The 18,194-nt window shown below is 51.1% G+C and overlaps 1 protein-coding gene and 1 non-coding gene across 2 annotated transcripts in view; one reads left to right on the top strand and one right to left on the bottom strand.

The window, feature by feature from the left end:
- The window catches only part of LOXL2 (lysyl oxidase like 2), a 102,691-nt gene that overhangs the window by 34,811 nt on the left and 49,686 nt on the right, over positions 1 to 18,194 (top strand). The window contains exons 3-4 of the mRNA XM_067745161.1: positions 1,221 to 1,396; positions 15,909 to 16,120. Coding sequence (XP_067601262.1) covers positions 1,221 to 1,396; positions 15,909 to 16,120 — 388 coding nt within the window. The remainder of the gene's footprint in view (positions 1 to 1,220; positions 1,397 to 15,908; positions 16,121 to 18,194) is intronic.
- Positions 4,516 to 4,652, bottom strand: LOC137228453 (small nucleolar RNA SNORA2/SNORA34 family). Its single transcript, XR_010945245.1, has one exon. It is a non-coding gene; the product is annotated as a small nucleolar RNA SNORA2/SNORA34 family (small nucleolar RNA).

The raw sequence follows: 18,194 nt of genomic DNA, 5'->3' as shown, positions 1-18,194 counted from the left end.
TTGGGAGACCCCTGTAAGTTAATGATCACTCAAGAAAGCAAGCTTGCTTAGCAATAAAACCATGCAACAGAAGCACGAGACAGGCCTCAAGACAATAAAACAATGGTAGGAAAATGACACCTGTATCCTGCCGCTGAGGTCAGTAAGTTAACAATTCCTAGGACTTGTTCCTCTGCACGCACTAAAAACAAAAATACAGGATAAAGATGACATTCCAAAGTAGAAGACCCTCATTATACTGAAACCTGAGAGGACTTACCTTATTTTAGCATGGATTGCCACCTTTTTTGCTAATTTCCATAGCGCCATGACAGTCCTGGTTGGGCCACAGAGGGACAAAAAACTCCCCCCCGCCCGATGTGGAGGAGGGAATGATGATGGAAGCCCGATGTCTACTCGAGAATGAGGAAGAAGGTGGTCTTCTACCCCTCCCCACTTCTCCTTTGATTATAAAAATGTAGTTCACCCAGCTCTTGGGGCAGCACTCCCTTGCCTACCTGCTTGTATGTCTCACAAGCGTCCTATATTATTATTATTAATTTTTTTTTTTCGGTACGTAGGCCTCTCACTGCTGTGCCCTCTCCCACTGCAGAGCATGGGCTCCGGACGCGCAGGCTCAGCGGCCATGGCCCACGGGCCCAGCCGCTCCGCGGCACGTGGGATCCTTCCGGACCGGGGCACGAACCCACGTCCCCTGCATCGGCAGGCGGACTCCCAACCACTGCGCCACCAGGGAAGCCCCGTCATTACCATTTTTTGAGTAACTATGGACCAATGATAAATTAGGCACATGTCATGCATTATCTCTAATCTGCATACGCCCCTGTCATTCGAGTGTCGTTATTATCCCCACTTCACCGATGAGAAAAGGGAGCTTTGATCAGGATCATACAGCTAAGTGGCTGAGCCAGAATTCCTATCAAACAGCTTAGTATCCAAAGTCCCTGTTCTTCCCATTATACCACGTGCCTTCTGGGCTTAAATCTGATTTCTATTCTAATCATGTTCAATCTGCCACATCCCTAAATCTCATCCCTCTGGCAAGGGAATCCAGATGGTCTAGAACTGTATGCAATATCTCAACACACTGACCAACTGATGACCACACACAGCTACCAAAATTAGGGAAAAACTCTCTTTCTGTGTACGCCCTTGGTGCCCCCAAAGACTCAAACCTGCTCTGACGTGGAGTTTGGCTTCTCTCTTCTCTGCTTCCTTAGGGCCCATCTGGTTGGACAACGTCTACTGCACCGGCAATGAGGGGACCCTCGCAGCCTGCTCCTCCAATGGCTGGGGTGTCACTGACTGCAAGCACACGGAAGATGTGGGTGTGGTGTGCAGTGACAAAAGAATTCCTGGGTTCAAGTTTGACAATTCGCTGATCAACAACATAGAGGCAAGTCTTGTGCTCTTTTTTTTTTAAATTGAAGTGTAGTTGATTTACAGTGTTGTGTTAATTTCTGCTGTACAACAAAGTGATTCAGTTATACATATATACATTCTTTTGTATATTCTTTTCCATATGGTTTATCACAGGATATTGAATATAGTTCCCTGTGCTCTACAGTAGGACCTTGTCGCTTATCCATCCCATATGTAACAGTTTGCATCTGCTAATCCCAAACTCCCACTCCATCCCTCCCTCACCCTCCCTCTCCCTTGGCAACCACAAGTCTGTGAGTCTGTTTCTGTTTCGTAGGTAGGTTCATTTGTGTCATATTTTAGATTCCACATACAAGTGATATCATATGGTATTTGTCTTTCTCTGTCTGACAAGTTCATGTGCTCTTGATGACTCCTTCATGTGAATGTTTTCCTTCTTCCATGTATCTCACTTCTCACCTATGATTCTGAGAAGTGTGTGTGATCACTTTTGTGGCAGGTGGGGGGACCTAAACCAATTTCATTTGGTGCCAGGGCAGTTGAGGAAGGATTTCTGGAGAAGAGGCTGCTATCAGTGGGGAAAGGGCATTCCAGACACAGAGAACGACTTGGACAAAGACACAAAGGCACGGAGGTGTGAACTGGGGATGAGCAGGTCGGTACCACTCAAGACTGTAATTATGAATGTGGAAATAGTGTGAAATGAAGCTAGAAAGGTCTGTGCTGTGTACAGGAGCTTGCCCTTTGGACTAGGAAGGTGTATCAGCTAGCAACGGCAGTGTAACAAATTATCCCACCCCCCTCATATTTTGCAACAAACATGGATTGTCTTGAATAGCTTCTGAGGGTCAGGAATCCAGGAGTGGTCAGCCAGTTCACTCTGCTCAGAACATCTTATGAGGCTGCAGTCATGTTGTCAACTGGAGCTGGGGACTCCTCTCCCAAGTTGACTCCTGTGGTTGTCGGCAGGTTTTTGCTTCCTTCTGGCTGTCAGCTGGAGGCCTCTGGTCCTCTCCACACAACCTCCCAATAGGCTGCTTGAGTGTCCTTAAGACATGGCAGTTGTCTTTCTCTAGAGTGAGTGACTCAAAAGAGAAAGAGAGAGGGAGCAAAACAGGGAAGCTGCATCTTTCATAACCTCATCTCGGAAGTGATGGACCATCATTTCTGCTGTATTCTATTGGTCACTCAGACAAACAGTATACAGTGTGGGAGGAGATTACCCAAGGGTGTGACTACAGAGGGTATTGGTCATTTGGGGTCATCCTGGGGACCGGCTGCCCTAGGACAGTTGTCCCAGATCTAGCTGGGGATCAGAATCACTTTTATTTTATTTTAAATACATTTATTTATTTATTTATGGCTGTGTTGGGTCTTCGTTGCTGTGCGCGGGCTTTTCTCTAGTTGCAGTGAGTAGGGGCTACTCTTTGTTGCGGTGCACAGACTACTCATCGCAGTGGCTTCACTTGTTGTGGAGCACGGGCCCTAGGCGCGCGGGCTTCAGTACTTGTGGCACACGGGCTTAGTTGCTCTGCGGCATGTGGGATCTTCCTGGACCAGGGAACAAACCTGTGTCCCCTGCATTTGCAGGCGGATTCTTAACCGCTGCGCCACCATGGAAGTCTCCAGAATCACTTTTAAAATGCACTGGCACCTCATCCCAGACCTCCTGAATGAGAGTCTCCCACTATGGGACCAGGTTATTATTTTTAAGCTCTCTCAGATGATTCTGATGTTGCCAGCCTGACCCAAGTCAGCATTTGGGAATGGCAAAAGGGCTCGTGACCCTTCTACATTTATGACTAAATTTCAGATTGATCTTTTCAACAAGTTCTCCAGCCAGAGAACAAAATGAACAAATATATAATGCAGTCCTCTTGTGTGCAACATATGTGGGGCTTAGGACAGGAAGATGAGGCAGCCAAGACTCCCTCCTCGAGGGGACTCCAACCCCCAAGGGGATGTTGGATCTGCCATGAATCCAGGCCAAGGAGCCTTCACTGTGCTTTAGCCGCCAGCTGACCTCAGGACTAATGCTGAGGAGAGGTGACTCTTGAAATTGCCCTATTTGGTCTCCGGAGGAAGTTCTCCCCAGACTGTGGTCTTTACATTTTCCTCCCATGACTCAGTCTGTCCCAGTCTTTCTCATATGCTCCAGGAGCACACTGAGTATGCTGGGAACTGGTCCAAGCCTGCATAATAGTGTGGAAAAGGATTCCCAGCCTTCTCTCAGCTGGCAGCATGAGACCACACTCTTCAAATGCTGCTGTTTTATTTGGGATAACTAGAAGAGATGGTTGCAGAGTTGACGTACTTTATTTAGTCTTCCAGTTCCTGATGACAACTTTGCTTTACCATGAAGTTTATAATTTGGAGGGTGGACTTATCCAGTCCAGTTTCACATTTTCCATCGCCATTCTTTATAACCTCATATGAAATAATTAGCACCCACTCATATGTATCTCATCTTTCCAATGTTGGAAACTCCAAAGGGCAGGGCTTACATCTAATTCACCATCATATCCAATAAAAATAATGCTGGGTACCTAACGGGAGCAATATCTCCAATTCCCAAATTTTCTTCTTCCCAGAAATGAAAACCAAAGATCATTATCCACTTGGGTGAAGAATATCCTAGGATAGGGCTTCCCTGGTGGCGCAGTGGTTGAGAGTCCGCCTGCCGATGCAGGGGACATGGGTTCGCGCCCCGGTCCGGAAGAATCCCACATGCCATGGAGCGGCTGGCCCGTGAGCCATGGCTGCTGAGCCTGCGCGTCCGGAGCCTGTGCTCCGCAACGGGAGAGGCCACAGCAGTGAGAGGCCCGCGTACCACAAAAAAAAAAAAAAAGAATATCCTAGGATAAAATATCAAACTAAACAGTGATGAGAAATGCGGAGAAGCAAATCATTCCTTCATAGTATTGCCCTGCCTAATAGGACAGTGAACTTATGTGTGACATCTTTGAGGGTTTTTTTTGGCGGGGGGTGGTCCCCAGAAATTTTTTAGTAGTAATTGGATCTAACAGTATTATAATTCTACTGAACAAGTTAAATCAGGGATCTCTAAATTTTGGAATCCCAGTATTAATCAACTACAAATAAATATTAGTCCATATCTATCACCAATGACTGAGATGTTTCTTTCTAATGAATTGACCGTTACATTTCCGAAGTTCTGAAACGGCCAGCAGACCATAGAAAGAGACTTCTTTAGGCTCCTGCTTGAAACCAACAGCTTCGGCAACCTGCTGGCCTTGATTCAAGGCCAAACGTGTGACATTGTTAATGGGCTTTTGCTCATCCTACAACCTCAGGGTAATCCGCATGGATTGTCAAGCAAAGATCCAGGCTTCTGGGCATAAGAAAGCCACTGATAGCTTGAGTCAAAGGAGAGTGGGCCAAAATGTTTGTGGGTTTTGGATTGGGAAAATGAGAAGGCTCATCTGTCACTAGAAAAAAAAAAATAATGGTGCTGGCAAAGGACTCTGTGAAGGGCACTTCAACAGAGAAATGTTTATGGAATAGCTCTATGGGCCAGTTCTACTGCTTAGCATTTAAGGGGGAAATAAGATGGGTCATAGAGAAAGCAGAACCTTAATTGGGTGGAATAGGCTGAGAAATGACTGGGAAAAAATACGTTGGCGAGAACTTTCTTATTCTGGAAGGGCTGAGATTCTGTGATAGGAAAGCTTAGTATCTACCTACATTTGTTGGAGGCCTGCTGTACACACGTCATGGTCTGGGACGCCACCGGGGAAAGTAAACATGACCCTTGTCGTCCAGCCCTTATAACACAAGAAGACAAGATGCATGTCTCGGGGAAAGTTGGAAAATCATTCCAAGGCAAGGAGCCTAGGTCCTAAATGAGTTTACAATAGCCCAGAGAGGGCTAGCTGAGGGGAGTCTGGTTTAAAGGGCTGGATAACTTCTGCAACCTCTAAGCTTTATATTTTCCTAGAAGGCCTCCCTCCTGCTGTCATACGAATCAGACTGGTTACCATGGACCAGACTAGAAGCCTTCCTGTCTAGCCAGGGATGCTGTAGAAATTTTCAGTTGATGAGTAGTCCCCTGTAACCTCTGCCCTTTGATATCTGCTAAAAGCAGGTCATCAACAGGCCTAGATCTCAGGGTGTCTGATGAGAACCTCGAAGAGTTACCAGAAGATTCTGCCATCCAGGACTTTGTGGCTCAAGCTCATGTGTACGGGCGGGGTTGGCCCGATGGGTAGGGAGCCACCCAGACCACCTACCAGGAATATTTGTGGGATGTGAGAAGCTTCTCCGAAATACCTCGTGTAATAGCTGTGTCAGTAGCTTAAGTCATGCAGTCACTCGTCTTGGCTAGAGAAATGTCCCCTGTTAGATGTGTGTGGACCAGAGGAAGACATGTAGGTTTGGTGGACATGCAGCTAGCGGGGAGTCGTGACTCATGATACCCAGAACTGCTGATTAATTAGCGTGAACACAGTGGATGGTCTCTACTGGTGTAGCCCAGGGCTCCTCTCTGCCTTTCCACCATGTATCAGAAATTTGCGTGGAGATTAAAATGTATACTGATAATATTTATAGGAGACACAAAAACTAGGAGGGATTGCTGGGATAAAACATCATGGAGTGAGATTCAGAAAAACCTCAGGAGGTTGAAATAATAGACCCAAACTGGAACATGTTAGGGATGAATATAAGGTCCTATATCAAGATTCACGGGAGGTGGGGGGCGGGAGCCGGGAATAGCTAAGGAGTAAAAGCCAGGGAAATTGACTGAAAGCACCGATTATATTTAAAAGATCCCTGAAGGGAACCGGTTGCCTAAAAGCTCAGTACAAGCCAAAGGTATGGTATGGCCGCTAGAAAAGTGAATGTAAACTGATACACTGGGGGAAGACTTATTTCCCTAAACTCCTTGCTTTTTGGACCAAGAACTAAGTGCAGTTCTGGGGTCACCTCTTAACTGTGTCTCCCGGAGGAGGGACAAGCCGAGTGGAGACAGGTCTGGAAACCACACCATATGAAGAAATGAAGATACTGGGTCAAGAAGAGAGATATGGGGGTGGGGGGAGACATGTCCGTCCTCTTCAACTATTGAAGTGCTACCATGGAGAAGAGTGCGATTAATGCTAACTTCCAGAACTAAGATGGATGGGCAGGGATTGGGGTGTAGATGTCAGCTCGGTGTGAAAACTCTAAGGCTGAGTGATGGGGCTGCACACTTCAACACAGTCTGAAGACTCTACAACACAGGGGACGGGGCTTACCTGTTAGAGGTGAGCTCCTTGTCACTGGAGTAGCTCAAGCAGGAACTGGATGACCTCCTGCCAGGAATAGCACAGCCAGATCCCTACATGGGAAGGACACAGGACGAGGTGATTACCAAGTTCTAAGATCCCTTGTTTCTCTGCATCTATGAAAACGCACCCAGCCCACACAGGGGGTGCACACTAGCTGGCTATTGGCAGTGCCCACCATTGTGTGAATTGGGGTCATGCATCTTACACACACACAAACACACACACACACAGAGAAGGGATGCCAGCTAGTGTGTGTGCTCTGGATCTCTCTCTACTGCTTCTCTGGCCCGTCATGACTTTGGCCTTGAAAGCAGACACTTCTCACCTGCACTCTTCCACATCAAAGTGAAAATTAAAGCCCCACTCCGCTCAACTTCCCCCGGTTGGGGGCCCATAAATTTAAAAGCAGCCAAGAGTGAAGTGTCAGGTAATACCTTCTCTGTGTCTTGTGACCCCAGATGTAAACAATTAGGCTAGTGAAGGTCACGAAGACACCCCATCTCTTCTCACCCTTACTTTGAAAGGGTGAAGCCGGGTTCTATACTATGCACCCTCGTTGACGCCTGGAGACTGGGAACAGATCACAGACCATTATAGATGACCCTCATAGGCTTGTTCCTTCTCCGGAGCACACTGGAATTCCCCAAGCAGAGAGTGGAAGAAAACTGCATCCGTCTAGACCAAGTTCATCCCACTCCGGGATGCCAGAGGCATGAGTCACTAAACCCTGGGGCCTGAATGATGGAATTTCACTCGATGAGCTAACTCTGCTTCCGTGGATTCCTACATCTGCTTGGGGCATCCTCAGGGGCCCCTTGACACTTCATAAATTCCCTTCTAGAGGAGGGAAAAAGTGCCTCTTCTTCAGATGAATGACCCCACCCAAGGAGAGTTCACAGGTTTGGCCCCTGAGCTCCCTGTTGGCCAGAGCACAGAGCGAGTCCACTCTTTTCTTTAAGATGAGTGGGTTGAATTCAATCCCTTCCAGCTACGAAGTCTGTAATCCAGAGGGGCAGTGGTTTCTCCATCAGAATGGCACGGCACACACTCCTTCTGTAAGGGGGAAAATCAGATGATTTCTGGAAAAGTGCTTTGCAGACTATAAAGTGTTACAAGAGATTCTCCTTACCACTGATTCACCAACCTGGGTTCATTTCATCCAGAAAATTAACCGAGCAGGGTCTCCTTTCTCCCCTTTTCTGAGGTCTAAGTTTTAGACCCCAGAGTGGAAGGCAGGACCCCTGAGTCTGGGTCCCCTTGGAGGCTAAGACTTGTAGCTGCATGTCCAGAGGGACTGACCCTTCTGGGGTCTCTGGGCACCTCACTGTAAAACAGCATTTTCTGCAGGAAAATGAGTCTTGGGCCAGTTCTCAAAACCTTCTTCAAAAGAGGGAAACAGGAGCAAATAATAAAATGTAAAATACTGTTAGTTTCAAGTGAATATATCTTTTTTAAACCTGGAAAACAGAGCTCCAACCGAAACTCCCTAGAGTTCAGAGGGTCTTAAATCAAGAGACTTTGTTTCCTGTCTGCGGCGGTGGACAAGTTGGAAAAAGCATTAGATAAGGAGAGATGACAAATCCAGATGCCCTTGTGCACAGCCCTCTCTGCACTGGCTCTTTTGCTAAGTCATGTGCTCACAGAAAGGCTCGTGGCTGAGGCCCGTGGACTGTTAGATCAGGGAACATAACGGGTTTTTCCTTTCCTCACCTTCTCACCCCACCTTCTTCTCTGCCCAGTATTTTAAAGGCTCTTTTGCAAAAGCAGTTAACGTTCCCAGAATTGATTGGAAATGCCCCGGCTGTGAGATTTAGGGGTGGCCTATCCCCCGAGTGGCCCCGGAGCCCCAATTTCTCCTTTGTGACAGCCGGAAGCCCAGGCAGTCTGGAGGGGCCAGGAGTGAGAGGATGAGGAGGGAGCCAGGAGAAGGGTGTTCACTTCCAACGGTGGGGAGAATCCGGTACCCCTCCCCTCTGCTCTCTCACCTCCTTCTGGAGGGGCGCTGAGACCTGAAAAAGCTCTTTCTTCTCTTAACCACAGGGATGGAGGCTGTTGTGAATTTTTTAAATTCCAGGACTGCAGGTTTTTATGAGCCACAGTTAGCTGCTAAATGCTTCAAGGTTTTCCCCTCAGCAGCGGCCTTATCTCCCCAGCATCTGGGGAGGGGGCTCTTAGGGGTGGAGGCATGGCGCCTGAAAGGGAGTAATTAACTCTAGAAAGGTCCAAACACTTCCCGGCCAGGAGTTTCTCCACACACACACACACCCCCACCAAGAGGACGTGCAGCAGGTTACACTGGGTGGTTTAAAGAAAGAGGGTCTGTTTTCATCTCTGTGGAGTTCAGAAGGCAGCGGTCCCTCCAAGCTAAATATAGCCCTGCTTCCCCCGAAGGCCACAGGGTAGCTGGCCGGCTTTGCCTCTGTGGCAGGAGGAGAGATGGTAGCAAGTGGGCAGTTTGTGTCGGACCCTTTAGCAAGGGAGTAAAGGGCCATGATGGGAGCCCACAGCGTCTCAATCCCCAGACTTGCCGAACTGGGTCATCGCATGTAGCTCTCCTGGGTTTTTTCTCCCAGCCTACAGAGAGCTTGGGCAAGAAGAGGTATTAGATCCTGTCCGGTGCTAACATTCCATGATTCTGTTTATTGAGAGCCTCTATGTGGTCTGGGCTCACCAGCCACCAACCACAAGGGGAACAAGAGAAGTAGTTCTAGGGTGACCTGTTTTCCCAACGAAAAATAGGTCACTGCATCTGAAAAGCAAAAGGGCGTTTATGCAGCTAACAGAACAGAATATTTGAAATTGTGCACATCCTGGCAGATCTGGGAAACCCTATCCCTGGCCGGCGTGCTGTACGCACAACCCTCTGAAAATTATAAATATTATAAATTGTTTGCGAGTTGAAAGAAATAAGTAATGTTATACCCACTCATTAGATGAAATCGACGAATAAGTAGCCTTGTAATTTGTTATAGAAGAAATAAATAAATGGCAGTATGTACTCCAACATTGAACGGTGTGGACTGGATGGCAAATTCTGTGGCAGCTTGGAAAGGGAGAGGTTATAGAAGAAATAAATAAATGGCTTGAGATCAGTGGGACGGAGGCTCTGTGGAAGAAGTAGGGGCTTGAGCTGGGCCCGGGAAAGCCCCTCTCTGCCCTGGTTGGGCAGATCGGTTCTGTAGGGTGGGGCTCCTGAGGTGACTGGGGTGAAGGTGGTGGCAAAGGGCCCAGGTGGTTCATCCGAGTCACCTCAGCCATGCTGGAGGGGTCAGCGACGACGCCTCCCCCCGGCCCCATCCCCGTGAGGCTGTTGCCAAGGCAGGTGGATGCCGTGCCCATTCGTTCGTTCCTCCACTACATTTTAATCGGGCAGCAGACGCTATGCTGGGCCCTGGGAATCAAGGGATCAATGAACTGAAAGGACAGTCTTGCCCTCCCCAGATTTGCTGTCCCATAGTGGAGAAAGACGATTTCCCAAGTCATTACTTTGTCACCCTGGTGATGGTTGCTGGGAGGAGAAGCAACAGGTCAGGTCCCCTACCTGGGAGCGTGGTGGACTGTTGGGCCAGGCCCACGGACTGCCTGGTTTGTGGCCTCAGCACCCCTGATGGGCCAGAGGGACTGGTTGTTGGCGCAGGTGTCCTTCCAGGTTCCTGCAGACAGCAGGTCTTGACTGTTCTCCAAAGAAGCAGCCTCTGTTACCCGCCCCACTGCTTTCAGGTTGGAAAATGAAACACAGAGCATTGGATTCTCCAGCAGCATTGCAAAGCTCTTGGTTTGTAGGAGGAGGGCCCAGACTGACTGCCGGCTTTTTCCTCTGGTGCCTCAGCATGACCTCAGTTCTCAAGCCATTCCCACCCCGACCCCCTCCGCCCAGACTGGTCTCCATCACAAAGAGCTGAGCAACAGAGATCGCTGCACTGCCTTCCCGCTTCCCTTTCATCTATGTAGCCGGTAGGAATCACTGGCTAGCAGTTTCTTAGGCTGTGAATTTCCGATTTGATCATCAAAAGGGGATAATTACAGTGTAGCCAGCTTCTTCCAGTACAACATGTCTTGGACTGTGATACCCACATAGCTAAACCATCTAAATGTGTACTGAGGGTCAGATCAGCTTTTAATTCAGTTTATAACTATTTATTAGCCTCAGATTTCAAGGGGAAAGGGGAGGGTGTTAAACAGCTCCGATGACAAGAGGTCGCATGGATAAAGTGCAGACAATCTCCTTGTCCATCGGTAAATCACACAAGTAGCGCTTATGCTGTGAAAAAAGGCAAGCCTCTCTGTTTATTTTGCACTAAACCCAGAATAAAGGGAGTCTTTATTACATTTTTGGCTGGAGAGCCCAACGTTTCTAGTGAAGCTGAATTCCCGTAACTGGATTTTTTAAAATGATTATTAGTTTGTTCCAAGAATATGTGAGGACCCACGATGTCTCGTGTCTGGCACTCGTTGCCATGGGGAATACAAGAATGAATAAAGCACAATTCTGTCCTTGAGAGACTCACAGTCCGATGAGGTGGCACGATGAAAAGACAGATGGTACAAGGCAGTCAGTAAAGGCCAAGAATGAATTGAGGGACCCAGGAAGCAAATGCTAGAGGAATAAAGGAGTCGAATCTATGTGGATGAGATATCTGGGGGAGGGACGTCCCGGGACGTCACAGCCCTCAACGGGTATTTTTCAAACGATTGAATGAACAAGACTGTTCCTGAAGGTCAGGAGGATTCTGATCGGTAGAGAGGAAGGAAAAAAGGATCGCGGGGAGCCTTGATGCTGGGGTTAAAAAAGTGATGTCAGCCTGGCACCTTGAGACTGGAGAAAGGGCACGGAGGGGATGAGGTGGGTCCCGTCAGGAAGGCTCTTGACTAGGAGCATAAGCCCTGGGAGAGGCACGGGAAGGTTTTGAGCCAAACCCACGAACGCACGGCGGTCAGCTGGGTGGATATGCCAGCCGTGTGTGAGAGGGACTGGGTCAGCCATTCATCCGGACCGGGGAGACATACAGGGTCCCGTGAAATGACAGAATTGTGACGCTCTTCTCTTACTTCCACTACATACCTGCCTGCACAGTAGAAGTGGGAATGAGAAGGTGACTGAAGGGTAGGAGAAGCACTTCTGGGGCAGAATGGGCCATAAGAGTGAGGAAGAGAGAGGGAGCAGAAGGCCTGCGAGGCTTGAGGGCTGCAAGGGCGTCACCTTCCAGCCTGCAGGAAGGAAAGACCCAGGGCATCCTGGGTGCGTTTGGTTTGAGGTGCTGAGGAAGGTGCCAAGATGGCACCTGGGGAAGCGGATCTCTATCTGGAAGGCCAGTTTCTAAAAATAGCCAGATAAAGAGAGCTAAGGGCTTTGAGAGCAAGATGCAGGAAGCTGTTAGCTGTAGAGGGAAGGAGCTTGCTAAGTGAGCAGCAATTGTGCAGCGCTACCCAGTCGCGTGCTCTAGTTGGGATGACGGCGGACTAGTATATCTCCATCGTGGTGCTCCCACCTGACACCACTCCAAGGATGACTTCTCAGGTGGGAAGGCCTGAGCTGATAAATTATGTAATTAATTATGTAATTAAATTACGACTTTTAGAGGAAAGGAAGGGGGAGAGTTGGGCTAAGATCTGGCCCTTGCAAATGTGCCCTCCCCGGGAGGCCACGAGCTTCGTGCTGACTTTCAGAGAAATTGTGAAGTGCGTTCTTAGAGGCTGGGTTGCTTCCCTCGCCTCCCCCTGTGTCTTTCTCTGATGCAATCTCCAACTAGACTTTCAAAACTGGTGATTTTTCCTCATTGGCGACAGCCCCAGGCTGTCACATTGTGGAATTTGCAGTTCATTCACAGATGCGGCAAATGTGAAATGCCATTCAAGCACAAGACTGGGAGAGCAGCCCAGGTGCTTCTTCACTAGCCCTTCTTTCCACCACCCCACTAGTTAAGGCAGGGCAGGGCATGGCCTCAGGGCACCTTTATTTTCCACTTTGGAAGCCGGTGATAATCACTCCAGGGGGATAGGATGAGTTTTGCGTAGGACATGCCAGGAAGGTTCTGTGAATTCCTTGGAGGGAAGCCTTTTGGAGAGCCCAGTGAACTATTGCCTCAGGCAAGAGGACCAGCATTCAGACTTTCATTTGAATTTTAAAAAGTGCCAAGTGCATTGCTGGCTTCTGGGCTATTGGGCTTCAGGTAAAACTCACAAGTGTAGAGACACTTTTGTTAGAAAAGAAAAATGTGTATATGTTTTAGTTTTTCAAATCTTCACTTCTCTTCTGAAGTTGAACTTCTGGGGAAAAAAAAAGTCCTAAGACTTGCGGTTATGGAAGGGATTCCACAGCAGTGAGGTCAGGAGGGCCGTTCTGTGTATACGTGTGTGTTTTCCTACACAGAGGTCTCTGAGCAGTCCAAGTGAGCTCCTTAGCCAGCAGCAACCCCTGAATGTGTGCCATGGAGGGTTTCCCTGCCACCCCCTGGCCTGAGTCCAAGGGCAGCTGGGAGGTGGCTCTCTCCCCTCACGTACACTCTTGCCTGACTCACGGCTCCTCCGGGCGGGTCGCAGGGTGGACTTCACATATCAACTTCGAATGGGCAGAGCCCAAAGGGACCCCCCCTAGAAGGCTGAGCCCCAGGCCCTGCCCCGTGTGGATCAACTCAATACCGGGCAAGGGATGGGGCGAGGGCGGGAGGGTGAGGACCGTACAGAGGCCCGGGGTTACGAGCCTGGGGCATGGGCTTGGAGTCAGAATTTGGTTTTCATCCTTGTTTATCTGCTTCTTGGCTCTGTGAACTTGGAGAAGGTGCAAAACCTCACCAAGTTTCCTCGTTTTTCACCTGTAGCACGGGCATACCATTGGCCCTCTCACCGGTTGCCATGGGAATTGAGGAAGGAAATGAATGTAAAGTTCTGAGTGCGGAGTCTGACGTGTAATTGGCTCGTATTTGATAAATGAGAGCCCTCATAGTCGTTACGATTCAGAGCAGAGGGCCCCAGGATTGGGGTGTAAGGAGGAGGCTGGCAGGGCCCGTGGAGGTGAGAGACCGTATTTTCTGGAATGAATGAATGAATGAGGTGGATTTGAGCCCAAGAGGATGGGAAGGAATTGGTTCTGTGGAGGGAGAAGAGGAGAAGGAATGGCAAATGTGATGCTTGCCTGACTGCTCTCCCAGGGCTTTGGAGGAAAACTCTCTGCATCCTCCTCCACCACATAGATGCACAGACATACACTCCACACAACGCAGAGACACACAGCCCTGTCACTTGCACATCATCCTGCACACGGACACACACGAGCAGTGCACTCCCACAGAGACACATAGACAGACACAGACACGTGCAGAGACACACACACACAGACATACTCGTGACACTCAGACACACACACTCATACACACACACTCACATGCAGTGAGTCAGTGGGAGAACAAGGACAGTGACATCAGTTCTAGCGCTTTCTCTTCTTTGAGCCTCATTTCCCACATCCGAGAGCCCACCGGGCTTGCCCACCGGGCTTGCCCACCAGTCATACTTCTGCTGAGGGGATGCTGACCTGAATCAAGACAAGGGTCTGCTGAGCGCCACCCGTCCCCCCGCCCCGCCCCGCCCCGCCCCCAGGGCTTCCTCCCTCTGGGTTCACACTCCATATCTCCCCTTAGTGAGGCTGCGCTGATGCTCTATGGGGGCGGGGTGGTGGTGGGGAGAGAGGCCAGGGGTGGGGGGAAGTGGAGGACGGCAGGGGCGGGGGAGGATCTGTGAATTTAATAAAGTCAGCCTAGCCTGCTTGCCCCGTGAAGCCGCAGGGCTGATGCCACGGTGGTAACTTTCCTTCTGGGCGTCACGTGTTCCTTACATGCTGGAATTCCAGCCTGGCCTCCCGAGGTGGGAGGACAGAGGAGGGAGCTGGCCCACGGGCCAGTGTAGACCTCAGGCCCTTTCTTGCTCACCCACATCCATGTGTCTTGGTGGCACGGGTCCTGTGGCCTGAATGGGGGCTGTAAAGGATCCAGGATGCAGGCAGGCAAACATAATCCTGCCACTGGCGGCTTTCCTTCCGCTCTGCATGGAAAGGAACCAGGGCCAGATGCCACCACTCCTGGCCCACATACTTTCTGCTGCCTCGCAGGACTGGGGAAGCAGGGCCTGGCTTTGCACCCTGAAGCCAGTGGCAAGGAGACCTGAATCCCTGGGCACCCAAATAATGGTCCTGTTCAAACTCCTGGTTCATTTGCATCCTGGCTGGACGGGGGGTTTGGGCACTCGGGTCGCCGGGTTCCTCTCTGCCAGCACCCCTGCCCGGCCCCACCTGGCCCAGCTCACAGAGCATCTCACGCTGCACCTCGGGTGCTCCCTGCCTCTACGTGGTCTTGGGGAGATCCCTGGAGTCAGCCAATTTTCTTATCTGGAAAATGGGGATGACAATAGCTGTAACGACCTCATTCTGTTGGGGCAGAAAGAAGAGGGGCTGGAAGTGAGAGATTCTGGAGATCCCATAGTGTTTGGGGGCAGATTGCGTGAGCCTTGGAAAAACATAAAAGAGGTATCACTGGAAATCCCAGGTAGGCCCGCGTTCCTCCACCCACCCTGGCTTCTCGGGGCCCCCTATCCAACCAAATCCCCCGGGCTCGGGCGTGGGCTTGGGGCAGGGACACTGCAGCTCAGTGTCAGGGGTTGGGGAGGGGAGCCCACCCTCGACCCGCAGCCGCCCTCCCCTTCTCTCCTGGGATTTTCGCCCTAAAGACTGCCAACCTGGGGGCTATGAGGTAGTGTGCAAGATGGCCCCACCAGCCTCAGGGTATCTGAGTCTCATCTGCCTGAAACTTCAGTTTTACTGAAGGATTAGTGGGGACACACACACACTCACTTCCACGCATGCACACATAAGCTTTGGAGTACAATGCAAGCATCCCAGTTATTTTTACTATAGAGCATGAAATTCAAGGCACACCGTCTCTCTTCTGCTCTCGTTTTGAGACCCCTGCAGGAGGCTGCTGCCCTCTGCTGTTTTTGATAAGACAGAGGAGGAGCGTTGGGGTCCTCCGAGTCTCTGATTGCCCAGGTCACACCTGCTCCCCTCCTCCAGTCCCCTCAGCCAGACTGTCTCCCACGCACACGTGCTGTGTGCTCGCGGAGAGCGCCCAGGGACCCCCGAGGGCCCGAGGGGAGAGGCAGGGGGGCCAGCAGAGCGCCCGGTCTGCCGTCACCTCTCCACGGCCAGACCAGGAAAGTAACCCCTCTCCTTCCACGCCTCCTCCCTCCCAGAACATGAATATCCAGGTGGAGGACATCCGGATCCGAGCCATCCTCTCCGCCTACCGCAGGCGCACCCCAGTGACGGAGGGCTACGTGGAGGTGAAGGAGGGCAAGACGTGGAAGCAGATCTGCGACAGGCACTGGACGGCCAAGAACTCCCGCGTGGTCTGCGGCATGTTTGGCTTCCCCGGGGAGAAGAGCTACAACGCCAAAGTGTACAAGTAAGGAGGCTGCGGGGAGTGCAGCTGGCTGGGCTCTGGCCCTGCCTTGTTGTAGAGTTAGCTCTGCAGTGGCCTGGGCCGCTGTTGTCTCCCCAGCAGGTGATTATTCTGAGCAGTCTGGGCCTTGCAGCAACGGTTAGGAAATTGAGAAACCGATCGATTTGATTCGGTTCTATCCATCCCGAGTAAATCTTGCAATGCTGTTAGGATTTCCAAAGTTAATATCTCCCAGGGGGAAAAAGAGTGGCTCATAAGGAGACTTAGAGTAATTTGCCTGAGGGGGTGTCCAGGGAGGGGTTTTCAGCTCAGGACAGGCTGGTGTATTGGCTGGTCGTGGGGTCTTCCTAGTTCCTCTAATAAGGATAATAATCGGCTTTGCTGAGTGCTTACTACATGCCAGGCAGCTCTGTGTTTAGTCTCTTAAGCTTCACAACACTAGGAAGCAGGGATCTATTTCAGAGTCAAGGGAATGAAGTCAGAGAGGGGTGATAAATCTCGGAAGTGGCTGGGACTTCCCTGGCGGTCCAGCGGTTAAGACGGCGCTTCCACTGCGGGGGGCATGGATTCGATCCCTGGTCCGGGAACTAAGATCCCACGTGCCGTGCGGCGTGGCCAAAAAAAAAAAAAAAAAAAAAAAACCTAGGAAGTGGCAGATCCAGGATCCAAACCCAGGTCTCCAGCGACAGGGTCCACACTCCTCAAGAGTGCAGACTCACTACCTCTTTCCTTTCAAGCCAAGGAGAGAGGTGGCTTCCAAGCCGGCAGACAGGGGTCCCAGCCCCAGCTCTTCTTCCAGATCCCTAGGGTCAGTGTAGGCTGCATCCCTCCCTGGGCTCGTCCTGGCTGCCTCCGGTCAGCGCCCCCGGTCCACCAGGAGGGTGAGTGCTTGGAGGCAAGCTGCCCGGCTGGGCAGGTGAGCAGGGTGGTGATTCCTACCCCCGGCAGCCCTCAGACATGGCCCAGACCTTCCTGTTTGCACAGGGTGGGATGGAGCATGCAGGGTGGTCCCCATCTTCTAAACAGTTTGGAGAAGTCCCTCCGGCTGGCCAGCTCCTTCCCTGGAGACACTTTCTCAGCTTTTCCTTCCCATTGGAGCCAAGAAAAGCAAATCCCCTCCCCTGACAGGCCTCCTACCTGCTGGACACACCAGAGCGCCCAGCCTGTCATAGGTCTGAGTCCAGTCCCGGGAGCCGGAAGGCTGCCATGAGCCCTGCCCGGAGCAGGATGGGGTGCCTGAGGCCAGGCAGCACATGGCTTGTTCAGAGGGCATTTGAAAGCTACCTCCTGAACTGCGGATGGACCGGAGTCCTTTTCTGGCTTTTGAGGAAGGATCTCAGATCTCAGGTCTGTTTTGGCAGCTGGGCCTCACATGATCCTCTCACGAGCGGGGTTTGAAAACCCCCTCCCTGTTCCTCCTACTGTGTGTCTGTGGCTTTGCTTTTTCAAATGCGGGCAGGAAAAAGGCTGCTAAGTCTGGGAGGCATCCAAGGTGGTGGGAGGTGAGCTGTACTCTCAGCTGAGATGGGAGATGATTAGCAGACACTGGAAACTAGCTCCTGGTCCAGCGCTCTCGCTGGAGATGGTATAGAGGGGCGGGGCTGGGGGGGATGGGAGGGCGGCTAGGCTGAAACCTCCGTCTCAGCTTGTAGATATCTGATGTGGTATGTTAGTCCCTGAGACGCAGCTGACATTTGGGCCCCAAAAGAGAGAAGCGTGTTGGGGAGAGTTTCCGTGCTTCGGTGGTGCTGTTAGGGATTGAGATGGTAGCTGGTGGGAGGAAGCTGTTAGCGAAAAGCGGTGCCTCCCAGGGCATGTGGGGTCCTCAGAGGTCACCCGGCCCAAGCCCTCAGGCTGCACAGGAGGAGACCCAGGCCTGAAGGGCAGTGGGGTCGGGGGTCACAAAGCCACTCCTGCCAGAGATGCAGGGCAGCCCGGGCAGGTCTGCTCCAGGGAGAGCTCTCCACACTGCTGCCTCCACCCTCAGACCTGCTTCTGCTTTGCTCCACCCTAGAGGCGGGGCCACACTGCACAGGCCGCCACCACCGGCTGGCTGGTAAGTCTGAGAACTGGGGCA

This window comes from Pseudorca crassidens, chromosome 7 (assembly GCF_039906515.1).
Source record: "Pseudorca crassidens isolate mPseCra1 chromosome 7, mPseCra1.hap1, whole genome shotgun sequence".
NCBI classification, from domain to species: domain Eukaryota; kingdom Metazoa; phylum Chordata; class Mammalia; order Artiodactyla; family Delphinidae; genus Pseudorca; species Pseudorca crassidens.
The sequence above is the reverse complement of the archived record's forward strand: the minus strand, read 5'-3'. Positions and strand labels throughout refer to the sequence as shown.